We start from the raw sequence: 24,444 nt of genomic DNA, 5'->3' as shown, positions 1-24,444 counted from the left end.
TGGTCCGTAAGCAAGCAACTTTTTAACCGCGGTTAAATTTCACAGTCGCCTCCCGCCACATTGCTCACTTCTCTCATTTCAATTTCTGCTAGCGCACGCTCTCCGAGGCAAAACCAACACCTCTCTCTCTCTCTCTGTCAGATTCTCAACCTTTGGTTGAAACAATGGTAAGCTTCGGAGAAGCTCTGTGAGAAAACCTTCATACCTGCTTCCTCCTGATCTTTCCTCTCCGCTAATCTCACTGCATCATCTTCTTCACTTTCCTCAGATTATTGCAGAGAAATCGAACGAAGCTGAGATCACCGAGCAGGACGCGCTTCTTCAGGTAATGATCGACGATCGCTTTTGTAATCGTAGTCGTATAGAATCGATGTTTGTTTTGGTACTTGCTTTGAAATTTCCAGTTCATCTGTGTGAATCGGAGTCGTTTTGGTTCAGTTATCACACAAATTCGCGCACGGTGCTTCGGATTTGTTCTCTCTTTTGATGAAATGTGACGATCGGGAACTGAATTTTGTAGACTCGGAGTTGTGAAATTTTCGTTTTCTGTGTCAGGCAATGTATCATCCACTTCCGATGATGCAGTATAAGAGAGTTGTGGATCTTCATAACTTGCTCGGAGGAGACTCGAATCAGACTAGTGTGCGTGGGATCAGTGATGAGAATGAACGAGATCGCTGGGGAAAGAAGCCTATGAACACTGACGCAAGCAGAGGTAAGGTGAGTCTAGTAATGTAGCCTTTTCCAAAATTGCAGATGAGCTGTTTGATTTTTTGGCTCTGAAAAATGTGCATCCAGAAATTTATTATGGTTGAGTTTCATACTTTCATTGTTCTATATCTGAAAAGGTGTGTTTTGATTCTCTTTCTTTGGTTGAATTTTGTTGCAGAAGGAGTTGAAGCGCCTGAGGGTTTTGAGGATGGCAGTGATTTACATGATGATGTTTGTGCTGAATCTGTACGAGTTCGCGAAGAAGAACTTGGGGCCTCTGAGATCGACTGTGTGGACTGTGGAGGTTGCTATGATCACTATTGTTGGTCCAGTCTACCAGAGATTCAAGGGAGTGCCTGATGATTTCTTTGCTTTACTCGACACGAAGGTAAATCACTCTTATCCCTTCTTACTAGCAACAGAAGAAATATAAATTATTTGGAATCAGAAGGTTTCTCGAATTCATTAGATTGTCACGACTAGGTTTTTTTGGGATGAATTAATTACACTGTTAGCTTTTCACACTTCTCCATGCTTTGAACAAAACTAAAACCAGCGGTGGATTGTATTTTGCTGGACCTGATGTGAATGCTGCTATATGAGACTGCTAAGCAGTAACTAGTTTCATATTTTACCGGTAGTTCAGATTCCAGCTTCCTCTACTTGTTGCCCTTGCTCAATCTGCCAGTTTAGATTGAATGGTTGTTTTGTTGTATCCTGTAGGAAATGACATGCTTGTTGGATATAAAATTAGACCTGAATTATGCAGAATTAAAAAGTAGAATTGGGATATTGAATTTCGTTTGTAAACAAATTTTGGAGATGGTAGTTGTGTTATTTGGTTAGTAGATAGTAAGAGTGAGTTTGATTACTTGGTGCTTTCGCTTATGATGCTGGTTTACTTTACTACACGTGAAATCCATAGTAATGAGACCAGAAAATTCATGCAAGGACTTTTCTGGCTGGTGCTGGATAAATAAGAGCTAGATTGCCAGATTCTCATGGAATTTAATGTTCGTAATCCATATATTCTTTTCATGTTTTCATTAATAGTGTTTTGAAAGAAAGAGGTGCTTAGCAAATGCTAGTTTAATAAACCATAGTTGTATGATTGAAATGAGTTCCTGATGCTAGTCATGTGTTTTGTATATATGCCCTTCTGCATTCCTTACATTCAATGATGTCCTATTTGATCAATGCCTTATTGATCTCCTACGACTAAGAATTTGTATGGTATCGACAAAATATAGCTGAACTTGTTTTTCATTGATCTTCGCAGATTGATGAAGCAGCTGACAAGTTTGATAAGCATGCTCCTCCTTTGGCTAAGCAGGTGGTGTACCTAACTCTAGGTTCTATCCAGAAAGCATTGAAAAAGACCCAAGCATTTGTGAACGAGGCTCAGGCTGGCGGTCTGCACACAGCTATTCATTCTGCAGCTACAGAATATAACCTGCTTGTCTTCAACCAATCAATGAAGTTTTGGGTTGGACTCGAGTACCAGTGTCCTCCCACACACAGTGGCAGAGAAGGCTACACCAGCTGCTGCTTACTTGTCCCGGAAATACAACAAGGTGGTAAGAGACTTGAACCTGAAGGGTTACACTATCTTTGGATATTTACCTTTGGTTCCGATCGATCAGATATCAACAGCACTTAATAGGGCGAGGCAGAGAAGATAGGAGAGGCAGCTATGCATGTTGAGCATAAACACCATTACCTAACTCCCAGGTCTTCTGCTGGTTCAATTTACTTTTGCTGCTCCTAGGTTTCTGGTTTCATGATATCTCATATAGGGGCATATAGGGTTGGATTAGCTACTTGGCTCTTTTAGAATGACCACTACAAGGCTGGCGATTAAGTAAATGACTATTGCTAGACTTGCCTATTATCATTTTTCAGTATGTAAACCAAAAACATAGTGCCAATTTGTAGATTAACAATTTGGTTGTGATTATTTCCGATTTTCCAAGAGAGAGAATTATTTCCAACTCTCCCATCCAAACATGTAGATAAACAGCAGTGAGTGACCAACTCCTACTTTAAGCCTTTATTTTGTATTGTCTGTGTAAGCAAAAACTAGAATCAATGAGATGTCTAGATAGTATGACAACATAAAGCTTGTAGGATTCACACATCGAAAGGATAAAATTCTTCCACAACACAACAGTGACATGGACTCTTATTAACAAGCAGAGACCAGATTTGATAAAAGCATCTAACACGAAATAACATTTCTGCAACGCAATTTAGAGAGCTCCGCTGCAACAAGGAAACAAAACTATGAGTTGCAGAGAAGAGGTTATCTAAAAACAAAGGACAAGTAATCTCAGATTCAAAGTGTACTTTTATTTTGAGATACCATTTCCCCAAAATCAATGCAGAAGTGATTTTCCAAAAACAAAGGACAAGTAATCTCAGATTCAAAGTGTACTTTTATTTTGAGATACCATTTCCCCAAACTCAATTCAGAAGTGATTTTCGGTCCACTAAAGGATGCAAGAGAACTGAAACTGACAGTTTCTCTAAGTACCCGACAAATGCTAAGCAGTTTAGCTGCTCTAGAATCAATGTAAAGCATGCATTTGCACAAACCACTGCAACTGGTTACACTATGAAAAGATTCAATTTAGCATTTTTCCCTACCTAGGCAAAGAATCAGGAACTTTTCAGTAGGATTCAAAATAAACCATGCCTTGATTTAAAAGGGTTTGACCAACAACACTTACAATGATGAACTAAATACTCAAAACAAATAAACAATCATAACCACAAGGAGCTTATATCACAAACTGCAATGCTAATATTAAAGTCTCCTAAGAAGCTCATAGGAAGCATTTTCTAGAAACATGTATATGGCCTCTCTACTGGAGTAAACAGAGAACATGAAACTCTGCTGAAGCACATGCTTTAGCATCTACTGTGCCTTTGATAAATAAACTTCGAAGACAATAGATACTCTCAGAGGCAAATCACAACATTGCAAAAGTTTCTACCTAAGCAACCATACAATAGAAAGAAACAATGTCCTGAAACTGTAAAACAAACCTTGTAGCACTCATTTAGATTTGCCAATGTCAGTGTCGCGGCTGTGCTGGAGAAGGTCATCATAGGGGTCCCTCCTGCCTTCAACCTGACTAATCTGGGCGTCCCATTTCATCTGCGAATTGTGGCGATCAAATGTCCAAAACCCATAAGGCCGGAGAGGTAAGGCCCACATCTCTTTTGTCTTCTCACATCGATCCTTCACCGCATACACGTGCTCCCTAAATTTCCTATCTCGCTCCTTAGGGTCCTCCATTAGCCTCAGCACCAGATTCTCAGCAAACTCCATTATAAACCCCATCTTGCACTACCTCTCTCTCTCTCTCTCCCTGAAGAACGCAAACCCAAAACCCTAGATCAGGTCAGTGTTTCACAAGCCCTAGTTTATACTATTCAAACTTATCATACAAAACCACCTCAATTCATATGTGACCGACCATACACTGATAATTTTCAAATTTGTTGCCCTCCATTTTTCACATCCGTAATTTACACAACTCAATCTACTCATACAAAAACCATTCCGCAATTCGATTCTATTCGAATTTCATATACTTACGTCTGCACTGAAAATTTCAGACTTCCTTGTCCTCTTCTCAACATTTCCGCAGCCCTAATTTATACAATTCAAACAATAGAAAAATTGACAGCTTCTAGATTCCATTAGGAATTAACCCATTCAAAGAGTCCAAAATTTCGATGCACTGTTAAATTTTCATACTGCTTCTAAAATTTCTAGGCATATCAAAGTGCTCCAATACTTGCGAAACGAAAAGTTATAGAGCACATCTATGGATTGATTCAAACTCGATCTAAGCTGCGATTGAAACTAAATGAAATCGAAACCAAACAACTAAATTTAGAGTAAGAAGAGTTTGGTAGAGGTGTACCTGTTACTTGATTACACCGTTCGCAGCTCTCTGTGTGGCAACGATTTTTTGGGGTCAAAGCACTGATATGAACATTGTTCTTTTCCTTCATCTTTTTACTTCGTCGTCTTCTTTTGGGCCTATTGAGATGGGTTGGGCCATCTGGCCCATAATCAAACAATTTTTATGAGTATTTAGTTAAGAAAGTTGCAAGATTTGGGCTTACAGCAAACACAACGCTATTTATGTAGTTTTGACATTATAAATTACTAGAAACTCAAAGTACGTTTACTTACTTGGAATGGAAAATAATTATGAATCGGAGACAAGTGGAATGGGAGAAGAGTGGAATGGGAGAAGAAAAGAATCTGTATTGATTCCGGAGGAATGATTCCTAAACTCATCTCCCCCCTTCGTAATCAAATTCCTGAGTATTCAGGAATCGATTCCTGATAAGGAGGTGGGACCTACATCCATTCTGATTCCTTCATGTGTTAGTAAACGCAGGAATGTTTTCACCCCGTAATCATTCCCTTTCCTTCCAAGTAAGCAAACGTGTCCTCATAGTTGTGGTCTTAGTCGATCACTCGATCTCTCTTTTTATGAAAATTTAATCTGATTCTAGTTTGAACTAGGATTTAATATTGTAAACTCATAGTGTGTCAGCCGCAAGAAGCAGCTACAAAGTAGTAAACTTAAACTCTATTTTTGATGCGTTAATCATAAGTGGTTTCTATCAAATGTCAATATATACAGTTTTCATTTTGTGCAACTATGCAAAAACAAGTGTCGCAAATCCGGAAAAAATACATTAGTTTTTTTTTTTTTTATCATATCAACAACTAGTCTGTTATGAGTCGAACTCACAACCTCCCACTTACAAAGATGAGACTTATGTCACTAAACCAAATGATACTAGACAAATATACATTAGTTATAGGAAAAAAAACTTTTAAAATCACGTGTGTGTCATGTGTATTACAAACTCAAATCCAGAAAAAATACGTTAATTATAGGGGGAAAAAAAAACTTTTAAAACCACGTGTATAGCATGTGTATTACAAACTAGACTGATATCCTATTTTTCTTTTGGAATACTAGTGCATAATGATCACTCATATCTGCCCGTTTACACTCTTATCTAACTTACCACTATCTATGGTCTATAATGTGAATTTGTATGGCTACATTTCTCCATTTGAATGGTCACCCTGAGCTTGTTGAAGTACTAAAACACACACGTTAACCCATCCACCTTTATGAATAATTAGTCCACAATTTGGTGTTTACCTTTATCAAATCCGATTATCAAAGTTTCAACCTTTAGTGGCACTATACGTAACCTATAGTTCACAAGAAAAAACCAAGAGCTAGTTAGCAAGTTGTTGTTGTTTGCTGCTGTAGCACAGCTGTCCATTCCCATTTCAAACCAAGCACTTCGAGAATTCGAGGTTAAGCGTCCCAAGTATCATACACCAAGAACCCACTTTTGGGGTTTTTCTTCTTACTACACATTAAACATCCTGTATTGAGTTTGAGTGAGCCGTTAGATTAGTCAATATCTGCATTATGTTTTACACATTAATTTAATTAAATGACTCACATATTCGGAATTTCAATACTTGAAAGTCCTATAGAACACGTCAGTTTACAGCTAATCCATACATGCATTAAATAATTTAAATGGGCGCCCATTCTTTTGAAGAAACTGTTAGGTTCTTGAACAAATACTCAGATATCAACTTACTAATAAAAGCACAGAGTGACGTTTATGTATCATCCATTGAGACAAAAGGGTCAGTGACAAAAGCTTCTGTTTTCTTCTTTGTTTTCGTTTCAGCAGAATATTGGATCAGATCGGTTTCGTATTCGGAGACTAAGACAAAGGCTTGCTGGGGCAGTGATGCATCACCATTTTTGTACTTGGGCTTAAGACCTAATGACAGACTTGATAAAGCTAGCTCCTGAGCTTGCTTGCAAATTTCAAAGCACAACAGCTGAAACTGGGTAAGAGGGTCTATGCCCTTTGGTCTTTCACCTGCAATTCTTTAGTACCCAGCAACCATTTTTCAGCTCACCATGACTTTGCCATGTGACTACTGACTTACAATTAAAGGGTGTTGGTTAGCTTAGCTTTCTCTGTATTAATTTAGAGCTTTTTAGGCTTCACTTCACTTCGTTTCTAAACCACAATAAATACATCGGAGTGTTCTATAATGTTAAACTCCTGAACCAGAAGCCGTTATTTCTGCTGAAGTTTCAAAGCAAATCAATTCCAACTAATATCATGGAATGGAACTTGGACCACCACTTAACTACCAAATAGTGCAAAATGCAGTTGAATAATAAGAACAATGGCTATGATTTTGGCCTAAAGAAAAAGGGAAAAAAGAGGTTCAACAAGTGCGCTCCCAATAGGGGAGAGATTCTGTTTTTATTTCTCACCCACTTGAATTCGAGCCTGCGAACACAATTTAAAGGCTCCTCTATGATCTACACCCACCACTATGCAATTTGCACATCTTCCCTCTTTTCCCAAATCCCAGGTCTACAGAATTTCCATGCCCTTTTTCTTTTTTTTTGGGTTTCCTCAGGCATTTGGTCAAACACTTTCTGCGCACTCTGACCCTTTTTGACCACCTAAAAGCCAGAGACAAAAGCTCATACCAGAGGAAGAAGGCAGCTACTTAATTTCCCCTGTGTGCAAAATATTGAATTGCTACCCCTTGATGCAGAGAATTTTGTGCTTGAAAAGTTATTACTCCATGTGCTGTAAAATTCGAATTTCGAACCTAATTTTCTTTCTTTGGCATCCAAGATAAGCAACAATAATAACTTTCTTTACCTAAAAGTGAAGCCAATTTCTCTGCCATAAATTACATTTATAGGGTAGCTACATTCATCCACATCAGAATTCGAAATCGGGTCTCTCATTTCTGTAATGAGTAACTTCAGCTATATCGAGATGAGAAATTTCATGATTTTTGGAAATGGGACACCTACGAAATTAAACATTCCCAAGCCAAAATAACCAAATAGACATTTCTGGCATTAAGAACAGAGAAAGAAAATTTGAATTTTAATAAACCAAAGTACTTTTTTTTTTTACCGAAATTAAGGCTAAACTGGCTCTATAGTACAAAAAAGGAACAAAAGGAAAAAAGAGAAAGAAAGAAAAGAAAAAAAGAAAAAAGCCCATTGCTTCCCCCAAAAGGGTGAACAAAACCTCCCTTACCCCTCTCCAGCGGCCATAATTAATTTTCCTATCGGTTTCCACCAAAACGGCCTCGTTTCCTTTCATGTCCTCTTTTTTCTTTTTCCGTTTCCGTTTCCTTTTTCTTCTGGTCTCTCATCATAACTCTCTCACATTGTGAGCCGTTACCGTAACCGCACCGTAATTTAACTCTCTTCCATGACGTCATCGCCCTCGTTAACGGCTTCCTCACCCTCCGCGCCTTCTCCGTCCTCATCCACCCACCTCTCCACGGCGGCGCACTCGGCCTTGTGCCGCAGTTTCCAGTCAAGCGCCTGGCAGGCGCGTGAGCAGTAGTTCACTGCCCCGCACACCGAACACCGACGGAACTCGTGTCTCCTAGTCTCGGGCCTCCCACACCCCACGTGAGAGCACAGCCTCAGACCCGGTCCGGGCAGACCGTCGGCCCGGCCCGCGAACCAATCTCCCAAGAACCGGTTCGCCGGGTGGACCTCCGGAGCGGGCACGTTGCACCCGAAGTCGCTGAGCAGGGGGCAACCCGACCCGGTCAGGTGACGCAACTGAGGATGAGGGTGGGGATGAGGATGCGGGAGCGGCGTCCACGTCAGCAACTGCCGCATGGGGATTCCAGAAGCCGCAGCAGATGCCAGAACCAACGCGAGTTCACGCGCGTTGGCCTGGACCAGGAACCGTCTTCCCTCCGTGATGTTCTGCCGGACGCCGTAGCCGTCTTGGAGGCAGTGCCCCAGCTCCCGGAGAGCGTCGATGTGGCCGAGAAAGGCAGCACGCGCGCACAGAGCAACTCCGGCACGGAGGTCCTTGTCGTTCTTGGAGCCGCCGCTCCCATTGAACTGAATCACAGCCAGAGAGTAGAGCGCCGGCGCGTAACCGCCAATCGCGGCCTTTGCCATCAGAGACGCGCCGCTGCCTCGGCTTTGCAAGCAGTAAAAGCGAATCTGCCGGAGAGAATGAACCATCGTCAATAATGCTAAATTAAAAAAAAAAAAAAAAAAAATTAAATTGGGGGTTTAAATCAGAGAGTGTGAACTGACCATGCCGAGAGTATAGCAAGCCTCGACGTTGCCGGCGTCGGCCAACATCTTGAGGAATCGGTGAGCCGACTCGGACCAGTTATGGGGCTTCACCGGAAACGTTTTCGGGGAAGCTTTAGACAGTACTTGTGATTGCAGGCCCAATCCGTTCAATCTCTTGCATCTGTTGGATGAATAATTCCAGGTGCCGTCAGATTTGAAACCACCCACACCAAATCCAAATCCAAAACCAAAACCAAAACCACGTTTCTCTAACCAACCTCCAAACTAAACAGACTGAAATAAACAAATACAAGAAAAGAGAGAATCTTGAACGTACGTTATCAGAACGTTGATGAAATCGGAAGGGCAGTTGGCAGTGGAGCTGAGCTTGGAGAGAATACAGAGCACAAGGTCGTCCGGCAAATCGTCGAACATATCTGGCCCAACCGGAATCATCTTAGTCCTTTTCCGGCAAACCATTCCTTTTCCGGTAGCCAGACACACCTTCCTCTTCTTGGTCACTCTCTTCATCTTCTCATCTTCAACAACTCTGGGATAGCAAACCCCTCCTCTGGTTCTCATATTTTATCTATCTATCTATCTATCTATCTATCTATCTATTGTATCCCACAGAGATAGATAAAGGGGAAAAGAGGAGTGAAGCCCTTATATAGTAACAGAGAGACAAAAGCTAAGAGGCTAGGAAAGAAGAGAAGGAACAACAGGCTTGAAAGAAACCACAAACAGCAACGACACAGCCGAATGGCTTCCAAGTTCCAACAAATAAATATATATATTGCTGTAGAAGGAAAAAAAAAAAAAAAAAAAAACCTAAAACCCTCGGCAATTACAACTATATCCCTCCAGCTTTTGAATTTACGGTCAAACGGAGTTGACCCAGATCCGTTCGTCTGTCCTTTTGGCTTTTTCTCGTTCACTCTAGCTCCCCCGGACTGCAAAATCCCTCACCCCTGTCTTGACGCTTTTGAACACAACCCTAACCCGAAACGTACACACACACACACTCTCTCTCTCTCTCTCTCTCTCTAATCTCTCGGTGACTCTCTGATCAGAGATGAGAGGTAGAGAGAGAGAGAGAGGGTTGTCCCTGAAACCCAACTTCACCCTTAATTTCTTACCCATCTCGTTTTTTTATGCTCTCTGTTGGTGAAGGTTTCAGGTGTCTGTCCCCTTTTTTTTTACACTGCTTAATTTGGTCTTCAAAGGCAGTTAAATTTGTTGCTGGTAACAAACCTAATATTGGTAATTTTTCCGTTTGGCAAATATTGCCCACTCGCGTGTGTCGTCCAGCCACTCCCCGTCTGGAAAAGCTTGTTGTTCGGGTTTCGAGGCGCGTGGGGGGGACGCGTTCGGTGTGCGTACCGGGATGCGATATTGTTTACAACAAACTCAGGTAGCAAAATATACGCACTCGTCGTTTCAAAAAAAATATATATACGCACTCGTCGACGACCGGGCCAAATGAAGGGCAAACATGTGAATCAGTACAAACACTGGTTCAGTTACTCTGGTTTGTTTTTACTCGTCTTTTTTAGTATTTAACTTTTGGTTTTTTTTGCGTTATCATCCTTATAGTTCAAGTTTGCTGACATGGTGGTTAATTTTACCAGCTTGTACTAATAAATTTTCTGTTGTGGACTTGGCATTATCCTTTTCCACAACTGATATTTGGGAAAAGAAAAAGAAGAAGAAAAATCGAAACAGATTTGCCCCTCACATGTAAAGAGTGATTGCTTGTTGCAAACAATTCAACATCTGATTTGATAATCCTACACGCGTCTCACTTGACATATGTTTTTTTGAAATTTAATTTTAGAACGATCATTTTTGCAATATTCAAATTCCTTTGATGTAATCTCGAAAGAAAAATGAAATGTTGAAGTTTTTGTATCATACACGTGTAGTAGATTGATCAGAGTTAGGACACGGTGGTCTCTAACATGGAAAACAAAACAACGTGCGTGGAATCGATCATGCATCAAGTTCGTTTTACAATAAATGATGAAACGCTCGAGCTTATCTCATACACGTGCATTTATACATAAGGACAAATCAATCGTATACATTGATCGTAACGTCTTAAATTTTACAAAATAGCCTCGTAGAGCACACCTCATGACCTGACAAACGTGTTTTCTAATTACCATTTGGGTACGGTTTAATTACCTAGTATTTTGTTTTCATCAATTTTATGTTTCATAAACATTTCAAGTAAATAGGGAAAGCAGGATTAGGTTGACCCAAATATCTTCACCCAATGTTAAAGTGATACAGCTGACATGGGTATTGTACTTTAAATCCATATTTTTAACTTGTTTTAAAATGACATATTTTCATTTTATTAATGCAGTTGACGCTTACACTTACGAAAAAAGAGAGATTCTAGTTGGACTTCTAAATTTTCTATTTGGACCTCTCCTATTTATTGGACCTCTAATTCACTTCACTTTTTTAAATACTTAGATAGCTAAATGCACCTCCTTAATTTTACCAAAATATTCTTGAACAATTAAATTTATTCTTCAACAATCTTTTGGTCTATTATTTATTTTTTTATCTCTATTAATTCAACTAAGAGAAGAAGAAGTAGAATGAATTGACCAAATTGCAGATTTGGACTGGTCAAGTAAGTCGATCAAGTTTCAGGTATTAACGCTGCTCATGAGTCTTCCGGGTATTAACGCTCGAACTTGAAGAAGAGTTTTTCCTAAATGAGAGATTCTTTGATGTTGGTCCCCCCCACCCCCCGGTTCTATGAATCAATCCAACATTTTGCAGTGTCGTAAGCCATGAATAATTGAAGAAAAAGTTAAGGGAAGCAGCAGAAGAAACTGAGAAATTACAAGTATTTTTTCTTATTGTTGCATTCATCTACCCCTTCCTAAAGTTGAAATAAAGAAGGAGTAGTTTTGCTTACAAGTATAAAGGCCAAACTTATCTAATTTCATCTTCAAAACATGAGACTTTAATCGAAAACAATAACAATTTGAAAATTTTTATAAATGTATCGTCTCGCATCCAAGCATGGGAGATTGAAGGGAGAACATACTTTGAAAGTAAAAAGAAAAACGTCGTTAGTTTGTTGTGGAATGTAAGAAGAGTTTTTTTTGTTTTTTTCTCTTTCTCTCTGTATCTTTATCTGTCTTTTCATATGAGTTGACAAAGTACAATAACTATTTAAAAAATATGGAGGTCTATATAGTAAATTTAGAAGTCCAACTAGAACCACCCATGAAAAAATAGTCATTATACATATTTCCGTTCCATTAATGCGGATGAATCCACATCTTCAACTTGTTTGATAATTTTTGCTTATTAGTGGTTATTTTTGTTGCATCAGTGATGAATATGTCATTTTACATATTTTGATTCCATTAATGCAGTTGACGTTTATGCTCAAGAAAAAAAGCCAACAACGTTGTATTCAAGCACTATATTTTGAAAAGACATGTGAATTTAGTCAATTTACTGATAAGTTTTAGGGGAAAAGAAGCTTTCAACTTCAAACCATGAGCATAATCATTTAAGCTCTCTATCAAAATTATGGTTACCCACATTACTATTCAACTTTTTTTTGTTTTCATTTGTATCAAAAGGGTGGTAATCTGATCTTGATATCTTATCGTAAATAGCATGCACTGGACTACAAACTACTTGCTTTTACTTTTGAACTAACTCATTATTAAAAACTTAATTCGGTTCTAAAATGCAAATTTTTTTTTACCGTTGGTTATATTTTTGAAATTGTTTGTGTTTCACACATAATCGAATGTGCCCTTCTTTCCTCTTTTTCATTGGCACAAAAAAAAAAAAAAACACTTGTGCATGAACAAGCATTGGGAGTATGGTTTACCAATCTCTTATTATAGTTATTAGTTACATACTTACATATAATATGGTTTACCAACACATCATCCAATTGTAGTCAGTGGTTACACGACACAAATGCTACGAGACTTCAATGGGATTTGATATTTCAATAGTAACCGAGGGATGCAAGTCATAATTTATTTTAGAGCACAGTAAAAAATTCATTAATGATTCAAATCGTAGTAGCGTTATTACTAAACTAAGACACCGAGTAAGAAGTTAATTAGTATGAAAAATGAAGAAATGCAAGAGTCTCGATTGATGAGACATGACGCAGACAAAAATAATATCCATTTTTAGTAAATATAAAATTTATTGTTATGTCTCCCATTTCATAAAAACAAAATAAAATAAAAACATGTACCAACATTATAATTTAATATATTATTGCATTCAAGAATGCTAACGTCGCATATTCAAGTTCACCTAACCAAAAAGGTCATAATTAATATTATTTGGTGACTTGGTGAGGTAATTACTAATTACGGAGAGGAAGTTCTTTTTTATTTTTATTTTTTAATCCCAATCAGGTCTGCGGACTGCGGTCTGCTCCAATTCGTACGATGTAATCCACTCAAATCTAATGCTTCTAGAAAGGTCAACTCCTCAAAATTATTCTCTTCAAAAAAAAAAAAAATTGTCATAATTATTGCTATCCAATCTAGTCCGCTCTCTAGCCTCCCTCCGAGTACAGTGAAGCCTTCACTCATATGCAGCAGGCCAGCAGCTACCCTAGAAACAGGGTCAAAAACCTTGTCCTCTTAATTACGGCAGAAATGACCGACACAATCCCCGTTCCTCCGTTGACTACTGACATTTTACCACTCTATCCGGACACGAAATTACTGCAGTTAAAACTCGGAGCTCAACTTTTACCCATAGTCAAAGACGTACCACCCTGCAGTAATCGCGTGAAGTCAAAAAATTCTGGCACTTCTCTTTTGGACATTTTTGTGTTGACCAAATCATTAGAGGCATCTTAGAAAATTTAAAATAAATTAAAAAAATAAAAAACGGAAGAATTCAATCACAACTCTTTGGAAAAATCGCTGGACAAAGAATCTAAGAAGGCAAACGGGATTTTAGGTCGCACAGGGAACGTAGAGACGTCCGGATCAGAAACCATGATTCTAAAAACGTCGTCGGCTGCTGCAGTCACGTCGCCGTAAATATTTAATGAATTCCGTCACGTCAAACAGTGACAGCAGGAAGCCCGGTGTGATTTTTCTAATCTACAAGCAATGTTACACTAGGGTTGTTAACTTAAGATTAAGGAGGCTAATCAACTCGTGGTTAATTCATCTCCATTAAGTTATTCAAATAATGGTCACATTAATCATGCAACATTAGTCTCTCGGTGATTCTAGAATCTAGACCAGACTTATCAAATATGTGTTCGTTTTTAATCCAATCGCTCAGGCGTGGTTTTATTTTCTCACAGTTAGCGATGTTCATTTTATATACGATGATTCTCTAAAAATTAATATAAGATTTAGTCAATGAAAAACTATATCGATACATGTAACTAATTAAGTTTAAATTATAAAGTTGGCAGGAGATCTTCTCAAAATTAGGTTATCTCTACTATCAATTTTTCTGTTTATGATGACGCTTGCAGTCTTAACAATTAGTTTTTTTTTTTTTTTTGAATGAATCCATAAATGATTATCATTAATACTCAAGCCATAATGACCATTACATACTCTTCCGCTGTCATCTAAGGGCAGACAAGAAGTTGTGGTGGTACCACGGTGGTACATAGGGATAGACCACTCATTAAACATTCAGTGCGCCATAAGGAACATATAAGCCTATAAACCATGATAACCCTAAGACATAGTAAATAGGCCAAATACAAAAGACTAAAATCGCCTGGATCCCAAATGCGAAACCCAAAATGTGCAGACCCCAAAGTAGCCCACATAGCAGTAGCGGAGACAAACTCAGAAAGTCCACTTTTTGCTGTCATAGACAGCCCACTAGGGCCCAGGTCCAGAATTGTCCAACACCAGCTAGGGCACCAAACTAAGTTGGGCACCCAGGCTGATTTGGGCCTCCCCTTTGCGTTGGGCCTCCAGATTGATCTGGACACCCTTCTGCCTGCCCCCATCCGCTCTTGCTTTCGAGACCTCTAGCCTGAGCGCATGTGTAACCTCCACGTCGCTAGTAATCTGCCTTAAAACCACCACCACGCCCGTTGCCCCACGCTCCGGTCGGATCTTGATCTTCCTCTGCCATGATTGAGCCATCAGCGCCGCAAGGACAGAGCCACTAGGACCATATCGAAACTGCAACGTCTCAAGGCCGTTCACCGCCCTTGTAGCTCCGATCGCCGCCGCACATGTACACCAGACTCCAGCCGCTTGTGCAGTCATACGCCACATGCCGTCATTCTTTAGTCACCCTCTGGGAGGTCGAATCCGACCCGGATTTTCATTAGGTCCGAATCTCTTTCGGTGAGACAAAGTGAAACCCAAGGTGATCTCCTCCTTTAGATAGAATTGGGGTTGAAGAAATGTCAAAACAAGTTGACGCTGAATTGCCGCAAGACAACGAGAGGCAGAGATGAGATTGCTTGGCGATGGTGACGGACACCGGAGATGGATTCTCCAGCCATGGCAGCTAGGGTTAGTTAGGAGGTGGAGAGCCATATGCTAGAATATATTCTTAACAGGTAGCTATTGTTTTTCAAAAAATAATTTATATCAAAAACGATATGAAACCCTAATTTCACTGTATGATTTATTGTAAAATAAATAAAGATAATCTTAACAAGAACACAGTAAAGTGTAATTATTATCAGTTTAGCTTCAACCCAATTTATCGGGGAAATATAATGGGTTTTTGTCCATTTACACCATTTTTAGAGATTTTTTTCCCACTTACCCCACTAAGTTTTTTTAATTCCCTCTTACCCACAACACTCTAAGGAGATCTTCCCTAATACCCCATTAAGATTTTTTTTTTGTTTTTATTATTTTTTTAATACCATTTTACCCTCACCTTTGTTACTTAGAGAGAGAGAGAGAGAGAGAGAGAATGGAAGAGAGAGAAACCATAGGGGACTTCGCCGGAGTCCGATCACCGGCAGCCGGATTCCGGTCACCGGCCGCCGGATTCCGATCACCGGCTACCACCCACCGGAAAGTTTTTTTGCCCCCAATAGACGACTATCAGCCATGTATTGCCCCCCAATAGACGTCTATTGCCCCCCAATAGACGTCTATTGCCCCCAATAGAGGGCAGTAGTCGTCTATTGCCCCCAATAGAAGGGCAGTAGTCGTCTATTGCCCCCCAATAGACGTTTCAATTACCGAAATAAGAACTAATCTCTCTAAATTTAGACAAATAAATTTTGATTAAAGAAAAAAATGAGAAGATTACGTCAATTCAAAACATATATTGCCCCCCAATAGACGTCTATTGCCCCCCAATAGACATTTCAATTGCCAGAATAGTTACTAATCCTCCTAAAATTAGGCAAATAGAACTTTGAAAAAGAAAAAAAAAAGAGGAGATTACACCAATTCAAGACGTCTATTGCCCTCCAGTAGATGTCTATTGCCTCTCAATAGACGTCTATTATCCCCGATGAAACTTTTTTTTTTTTGCTTCTTCACCTTCTGCCCCCTATTTTACCAAAAAGTAAGAAGAAAAAAAAAAGCAAGAGGCCGGATTGCAGCTCAATCATACAATAGATAATTAAAGAAAAAGAAAAAGCAAAGGAGACAAAAAAAAAAAAACCATTAGAAATCAAAATTCAAAACACAGTTTGCCAAAAAAAAAAAAAAAAAAAAAACAACTCCAGTTCCGATTGCGGCCGGAGAGTGCGGCGAGTGAGGCCAGCAACCGTCTTTGCCATCTGCGCCATCGAACACCAGGGCCACGGCTTCTCAGACGGCGTCGTTGTTCACGTCCCCGTCGTCGACAACTGGGCTCCATTCTGAAGCTCGAAGGCCCCCGGCATCGTCTATTGCAGCATCGACGCCGGCATGGACAAGGACGGGAGAGAGAGAGGACGAAGACGACACCACATGAAACCGGAAACGAAGCCGGTATATTCCTCCGATCTCCGAGTTGCTACGTCGTCGCCGGAGCTGGAGGAGAGAGGGAGATGGCATGGGTCGAACGTTGGAGCTGGAAGGAAGAGAGAGAGAGGGCCGTGTCGAGCGCCGGAGATCGGAGGAGAGAGAGGGCTGGGTCAATCATCGGAGCCAGAGGAGAGAGAGCCGGAGGTCAGTTGGGAGAGATATGGGGGAGAGAGGAGAGAGAGAGATCGGATGAGAGATTAATATTGAGTGGCAAAGCTGTAATTTATTAATTGTGTTTAGGGCAAAATAGTCATTTGTTGTTATCTTGTGTAGGTGGGAAGAAAAAACTGTTGCTGGGGTAAGTGGGATAATTTTTTGTTATTTTGGTGCTTTTGGTCAATGACCCAAATATAATACTTAACCCAAATAATTGGGAACATAAAATATTCACTTGCAGCTTCAGTTGGCCATGAAAATTACACTATTTGGATTTTAAACCTATATAATTTTTACAACTATATATAAACTGTTTTTTTTTTAATCGTGAGCGTTTCTTTGTGAATTGTAAAATTTGACTAATCCTAAATAAAAAATTGCCATAAGAACTAGAGATTCCAATTTTGAAGTAACTATGGCCTCTAACAGGGATAATGGAGAATTAGGTCTAATAACGTAATTAGAAAGTTTGGTAAATCAAGTAATTGTAATTACTAATTAGGGAAGCTACGAACACTAAGCTAAGCAGGAGGCAGTAGTAAGTAAAGAGAGGTGGAAATGACGTGGGTCTCAAGGAGCGATGTCGACCACTCGTGTCACACCAGGCGGGACCCACGTGTCCCCCTAGGGGCTCCTTTCCTTTCCTTCCTTTGGGGGGTGGGGCCCTGTGGTTTTTGGTGGTGTAGGGCGGGGACGTGTTGTTGTTGGCAACCACCTGCCCGAAGCGAGGGTCATGTCAATCGGGTCAAGTACGTCCATGGATATCCGAAGCTGATTCGGTGCTCCATTTCTGGCAAGTCAACTTGGAATACTGCTCGAGACTCAAGACTCGCTTTGCCACTCCCAGTTCAGACTCGAAAGCACCAATCCAAACTACATCACTGAATGTGAATCCTTCACCTATTCTCTGCGCCTGCATTTGCATCAATTAGTTCTTGCGTGAATTAGGATCAAAAGTAATATGTTCTCCTTTTTTTAATCGATTTCCTTAATCTCCCAACGTATTACTAATGAGAACGAAACTAAGCTAACCTAATCATACTAGTGCTACTTTTCAAAAGAAACCTTTTAGAGGTGCCAATGATCGATCATATGCAGTTATATCACTCATACAGTGAGTAGTGACCGGAGCTTTTTTAATACATAACAAATAAATGAAGCATCGTATGCGTTGATTTATGAGGTATTGTTTAAATATCTCTACTGTTATGTGGTTGAATTTTTAATTATAAGACATGCGAGTGAGATTTGGTTCTACATTAGATTGAGGAGTCAATAATTAGAGCATTGTGCTTTGAGCGAGTCAATTGATAAGGAGTTTAGTGAAATTAACATGAATTTTGACAAAATTAATTATAACTAAGATTTTATATATGGAACAATGCTACAATCCTCTGATGCAATGAGTTAAATAAATTAAATTTAATAGCTTAAAGCAATTAAAAGGATGTCTCTCTGGCCAACGAAAATGTTCAATTGGTCAGTTATTGACCAAGAAAATAATGTTCAACCATCGTTGGATGTAAATCCAATGACAGAGATAATTATTATTAAGTTGAAGTGTTTTGTTTTCCACCCTTTGATGTAAATCTAAGGGTTATTGAGCATAAATTCTTTGGTCAGCAAACGGCCAATTACGACCACTGAATAAGGAATGCTGATTAAAATTGAGATCATGAAAACCAAGATATCAACCATGTAAATAATTTTATTATGGAATATTTTGAGTCTATAATTGGTTTCCTACAACGAACACAGCTATAACAAATCATTCATTGGTCACGGACTATCCCTATACAAAAACCTTTTATGCCTCTATCATATTGACACATGCATTACGTGGATAAAATCTTCAAAAAGTTGTTACCGAATAATTGTCATGAGATTCAAACTTAAGCCCGTGACAAACAGGAGTGGTTCGATTGGGTATTATTTGCTTATATCTTATAATTAAGTTAAACCTACTATACTAACAACAATCTAATTGACTAATTAGCTTATAATACACAAGAAAATAACACACAAATTTTCCGGGATGGCTGAGATTAGGTTGATATTCTTGCAAACAAACCAGTGAGTTAAGGACGACTTCTAACCAACAAAACAACCCAAAAAAGACAATTAGTAATTAACTAATTATATCCTACTACCTTATTAGTTTCAAACTTGGAATTTGGCCGGTATGGTTCTCTTATATCTGATTTAGCCGATTAAACAAAATACTAATTCCCGGAAAACGATCACTATGTTGTTGGACGGCATGAATAGGAAAATGATTTGACATTGATATTGTAGTTTAGTTGGTAGCTTTGTGTTTGTGGGTACTAATTAATATAGTTTAAGTGGTTGACCAAGCTAGCTTATAGCTCTTGGTGATAAGCATGATTTACAAAAACTGAGGTTTGGGAACGGGATTAGTTGATTCCTTAGCTTACAAGAATGGGAGTTGTACGTAAACGTAATTAACTCAAAGATTATATAAATCACAATTTCAATGCCTTCAACTTGAAGCACGAAGGAGTCACAGGCATGCGCTACTATTTTTCTGTTCAAGTCTTTTTCTTTCAGTCTTTTAAACAAAGATTTTTCTCGGCGGATTTTATTGTGGTTTTTTGTCTCTTGGATGGGATAGCCATAGTCCTTGTTCGATGATTTCTCAATTATTTTGCATCTCGTATCTTACCTTGCCACCTCTATTTGATCTCTCTGGATCTCCCTCTCTCATAATGGCTAGCTAATCAATCTTTTAAAATGAATAATCGGCCTTGACTAACCTTGTTTCTGGAGTTGTTTAATCGCACTAGTGAGTAGTCTGAGTTTCCAAGGCTACTGTGTACAGTAATAATGTATTTGTCAACAGTAGAATATTGGTCGCATCAAATCTTGAAGAGATAGATCGTATTAGTATCATATTAATTAACAAGATGATCAAAATTCAGTTCTTATTTTGCAGACGACTATGTTGAGAAGTTCTTCTCATTGTTTCCTTTTTTGTTCTCACCGTTTCAATCAAGCAGCAAAATACGACTTTAGATGTGCAAAACGACAAAGGAATGCCATGTTTTAATTGAAATGATGGCATCATATCCGATCTAGTATGAACTAGATTTGGAATCAGTACCTAAATCAGAATTTAATCCGATCTAAATAATGAATCATAATGAAGTTTCCACTTTGACGAAGAATAAATGTATATATTAAACATATAATTTATGAGACTATGAAAAATTCATGAAATTTGTTTGAAATTATATTTCACGGTAAAAAAATGATAGTAGGCAAAAAGTATGATAAGTCTCTGATAACATGACTAATAATATGATCCTCATCTCATTCTAATTATCTTATAAACATTAAGTTCAATCTACCGTGATGATTGTAAGGATTATATGTCTTCTTTTCAATCTGTTAGGATTCGTCATATCTACCGTGAAGCTAATGGTGTTGCAGATAGGCTTGCACACCTAGCTAGTTTGTTTTGTATTGATGATGTGTGGTTAGAGGAGACTCCTGCTATTATTCAGGATGTTCTCTACGAGGATTATTGTAATAGTACTTATGTGGCTCGGGGTTCAGGTTATATGTCCCCCCCGATGCAAGTTTTAAATTCAATAAATGACATCGGGCGTGGGGCTGAGCCTCCCAGCTAGGCTGGGTTCCAAACCCCTTTCAAAAAAAAAAAAAAACATTAAGTTCAATAAGCAAGTTTACATGTCTAATTGTCACATATATGAATCTTTTACACGAGGTTTTTGATATAAACCTAAACCGTAAAATCCTAATTAATTTTTAATGTCGTTTCTAACACATCTAATTGAGCTATCCGGAACCAAACAAAATATGGATTCATCCATGCATTTCGATTACATGATTATGGTGATTAGTGAATGCATTTCATGATTGTTTGGTTTGAATCGAAATTCGATTAGTACACATGTTGGACCATTACCTTGAATGGTATTTGCGACATCATTCTTCATAATCTTATATATTGTCTTGATCTAATCTATGCCTAATTTAGTCACGTATAATGATTGGCTTAAGAGTCAATTAGCATCTATCAGATTTGCACAGCAACGTCAAAACAAACAGGACGTTCAGTCCTTTTCTGATGTGTACGAGATATTATATATATTTCCCAATCGATCCCTGGGTTTTGGATTAGGGCTATCTTCCAAGGGACACGTGGCGGGCTGGCAGTGAGAGTTGAGAAATGCTTCGCTTCGCTTTAGCTTAGATAATACAAAGTAATCTGGATTTGAAAGCAAAGGTGGAGAACTGTGTTAAGTGGCCTCTTACAGGCTCCTCTCTTAGCTGGTGTGTGCGTGATACCTTTTCCACTTCGGCGATAAAGAGTGAATGAATATGAATACTTCTCCTTTTTCCTCTTAATCCTATCACAGAAAAATGATAAACAGTTTAAGCTTTTTACTTAACTGTGTTGAGGAGGTTAATTCACAAGCAAGTAAATTAAAATTGACTGCATTGGAGACATGCAGAAGACAAAAGCAAAGAAGGTCAAGGATCATGTATTCATGTAATATCTTTGTCTACCGGTAATTGGATAGTAGAAGAAGTAACAAATTAGTTTGCCCTACTAATTAATCCGGTGATTTAAGTTTTACTCCTTCGGCCTCATGGTTCGAGTTAAGCTAGCTAGCTACTTTATCTTGGAGTGCATTTCAAGTGTAATTCCACGAGGCCTAACAGTTTGCACTATGTATCTTACTAGTAACAAGGTTACTGTGCATGCATGCTCCATGTGTATATATTGTTTGCCTTCTACCCTTATATCATTAACTTTAGCTTATCAAAAAAATATCATTAACTTCAGCGTAAAGTTTATGGACCTAAAAAATTTACAATAACAGCTGAGTTAAATACAAAACATAGTTGATATATTAGTCGTGATGAAGTAATGCATTGAGCAGTAAAAACACTTAATGAATAGTATAATCGAGACTTTTCAATTATTCTAGGCTGGGTTCCAAACCCCTTAAAAAAAAAAAAAAAAACGAATAGTTTGATTCTAAAATGGCAGGCCAGTGAGTTTTGTTTTGCATGTTTTATGCTCGAAACACACGTCGTTGTTGTTCAGTTAATATTTGACTACGCTCTACGTGTCCCCGTAGTCGCAGTAGTCATAAACCCTAATTTACCTCCGCAATCGAGTCGTACATGACGGGGGGCGAAGGGAAACGAGCCAAACGACCCCGTTTTAATGGTGGGCTCCGAGAAAGGCCGAGGAGGAAGGCATTCCTTTCTGTTAAACTTGGACAGAATCTGTTAAAGGAAGGCTGTTACGGAGGGACCCACTCGTGTTGGAGGGTATGAGACAGTTGAGTTGTTCCCCGTATAACCGTATTCCCCGTAGCTGATGCACGGCTTCTTTCAAAGTTTGACACGTGTCGTACTCTTAGCTCTTGGTGCCAAACTGCTGGCGCGTGAGATACTCAAAACAAAGTATCAAGCTAGAAGAAAAGTTCAGACCAAAATTTGTTCCAAAAAAAAAAAATTCAGACCAAAAAAAGAAGTTAATCCTTCAATTTTATTTTTTTTCACCCTTTTTTCTTAAAAAAAGAAAAAAGTTTACAATGAGGCTTAATTTTTGACAAGGGTATAATCACTTTAAGCTGAAATGCCAGATTTTTTTTTCCTCTTCTTTTCTTGTCATTTTTTTTGTGGACCACCAAAGTATGCTGACTTTGATTTAAAAAAAAAAAAAAAAAAATCCAAACTGATAATATCTGAGGAAATAGGAAATATAGTTGGTGGGTCAGAGGACAAGAGTTAGATATTTGTTTTTGCCACTTGGTTTTCGTAGAGTTACTAACTTCTAGCTACAAAATCAAAATGCTGGGATTTCCATGTTATCCGTTAGCTGTGATATTTCTTTTTCGGCTAGTGTGACTCACTTCGATGTGGTAGCTTGTAGATTGGAAATCATATATTGGGGTAGCTAGCTTGTGGCAAACTCTAAAACACGTAGGCAGGGAAGTACTGGGGTTTGTGGCACACTCGCAGGGTTTGCCTTGGAGACTAGTGCAGGTGTAACCGTGTAGACGTAAAAGAAAAACGAATTCTAAATTGGCCGCCATAAGAAAAGAATATTATAACAAGTTTGGAGAGTATAGGGACAATATCCCAGTTAAAGTTTGTTTCTTTTTTTCTCTTTAATTTATGAACAAAACTAAAAGCACGAAGCTAGCTAGGAGACAGATCATCCAAATATTTTGGTTACTTTGGCAAGATTTTGAAGATAAGAGTAATAGATATATGAGGAATGGTTGACGTAGAGAAGAATCAATCTTATTCTTGACTCATTCCGTACATTGGGATTCAAAGGATCAAATTACTGAAGCAACCAACCCAACAGGCCAACATATAAGTGTAAGAAAAGAAAGATATGGTAAATATATATAAAAGTGATATATAGGCATATGCAGAGCAGGAGTATTAGGTCAGAGAATTTGAAGGAGAATGCAGAATTGCAGAGGATGTTGCTTAACGCATTTGCCAATTGCCAGAGGGGGACGATCTAGTTCCATTGATCCCTCGTAAATCGTATTAGGTTAATCTTACAAGCCTTCTCGCACGTGACAGTTGTGCCACGGTTGAGTATGCCCCAAGCATATTTTGCTTGTTAAATGTACTTAAACATGTGTAACACTAAACCCTACATGATGGCCTTGAATTGTAAAATAAAGATTACTGTGAATCAAATAAGTGTGGCCAAGTATTTAAACAAGAGCCGGATTGTAGTCAAGGTCTTGATCGTGGGTTGGTCGGGGCCTCATTATGCATCAAACATTCAAACCCTAAGCTTATCATTACCCACAGTTGGAAAAGATCGACTTTCCCTTTAGTACTAGTTTAAAAGACCAATTTGCCCAGTTAACAGATCAGCTCAGGTCAGATTGCAGACTTTGCATGAAGGTTGACCAAACCCTAGCTTGGCTAGCATGTGGATTTGCCATGCACGTGTAATCTGAGCCGTTGATCACACGTCACCGGATAATATTATGTTCGAGAAGTCAAGGCTGTCAGGCTTTGACCGGGGAGGCTGCAGATTCTGTAAAATTTTACACGCCACACCAGACTAGTCTGCTTTCTGGGACAGATACTGTAAATGAGAAAATGACAGAAACATCCCTCTGTGGAAGCTTGAGGGAGGAAGGGCTTTCTTGGCAATGCAGGAATAATAGTCCATTTCGACAAGTGTTGGTACTTGATGGTGGTACTAGAACTGGGCAAAGGTTCGCCGTGTAAGCAAGGAGCAAGGTAAAGAAAGAAAGGAAAGGAGAGTGGGCAAGGGTTGCTTTATGCCTCCTAGTCCTGGGACAAAGTTCAACTTCGACTTTACGTGTATATGTGGTAACTGAACTAATTACTTCATCAACAACAAAATTAAATAAAAATGAAAACCAGAAAAC

At 38.9% G+C, this 24,444-nt stretch overlaps 3 protein-coding genes and 1 long non-coding RNA gene across 5 annotated transcripts; 1 reads left to right on the top strand and 3 right to left on the bottom strand.

The window, feature by feature from the left end:
- The first annotated feature begins 42 nt into the window (after positions 1-42).
- Positions 43-2,971, top strand: LOC112200451 (REF/SRPP-like protein At1g67360). Its single transcript, XM_024341483.2, has 5 exons — positions 43-167; positions 269-325; positions 556-720; positions 890-1,099; positions 1,991-2,971. The coding sequence occupies exons 1-5, from the start codon at positions 165-167 to the stop codon at positions 2,369-2,371; spliced, it is 816 nt and encodes a 271-aa protein (XP_024197251.1). The 5' UTR covers positions 43-164; the 3' UTR covers positions 2,372-2,971.
- On the bottom strand, positions 161-1,441 carry LOC121052662. Its single transcript, XR_005809729.1, has 3 exons — positions 1,219-1,441; positions 825-1,123; positions 161-700 (listed from the first exon to the last, which is right to left on the bottom strand). It is a non-coding gene; the product is annotated as an uncharacterized LOC121052662 (long non-coding RNA).
- On the bottom strand, positions 2,750-4,787 carry LOC112200452. Of its 2 annotated transcripts, none has more exons than XM_024341484.2 (3): positions 4,646-4,787; positions 3,760-4,082; positions 2,750-2,973 (listed from the first exon to the last, which is right to left on the bottom strand). In XM_024341484.2, exon 2 carries the CDS (start codon positions 4,055-4,057, stop codon positions 3,770-3,772), a length of 288 nt encoding a protein of 95 aa, XP_024197252.1. In that variant the 5' UTR covers positions 4,058-4,082; positions 4,646-4,787; the 3' UTR covers positions 2,750-2,973; positions 3,760-3,769. The 2 variants fall into 2 exon arrangements, with proteins under 2 accessions (XP_024197252.1, XP_040374000.1); XM_040518066.1 differs by having other exon boundaries at positions 3,760-4,085; positions 4,647-4,779.
- A 2,842-nt stretch (positions 4,788-7,629) lies between these two features.
- On the bottom strand, positions 7,630-9,893 carry LOC112199894 (F-box protein At1g67340). Its single transcript, XM_024340874.2, has 3 exons — positions 9,211-9,893; positions 8,892-9,054; positions 7,630-8,795 (listed from the first exon to the last, which is right to left on the bottom strand). The coding sequence occupies exons 1-3, from the start codon at positions 9,453-9,455 to the stop codon at positions 8,025-8,027; spliced, it is 1,179 nt and encodes a 392-aa protein (XP_024196642.1). The 5' UTR covers positions 9,456-9,893; the 3' UTR covers positions 7,630-8,024.
- Positions 9,894-24,444: the final 14,551 nt, after the last annotated feature.

Source organism: Rosa chinensis, chromosome 4, assembly GCF_002994745.2.
Source record: "Rosa chinensis cultivar Old Blush chromosome 4, RchiOBHm-V2, whole genome shotgun sequence".
Classification (NCBI taxonomy): Eukaryota; Viridiplantae; Streptophyta; class Magnoliopsida; order Rosales; family Rosaceae; genus Rosa; species Rosa chinensis.
This window is presented reverse-complemented; position numbering and strand designations above follow the sequence as displayed.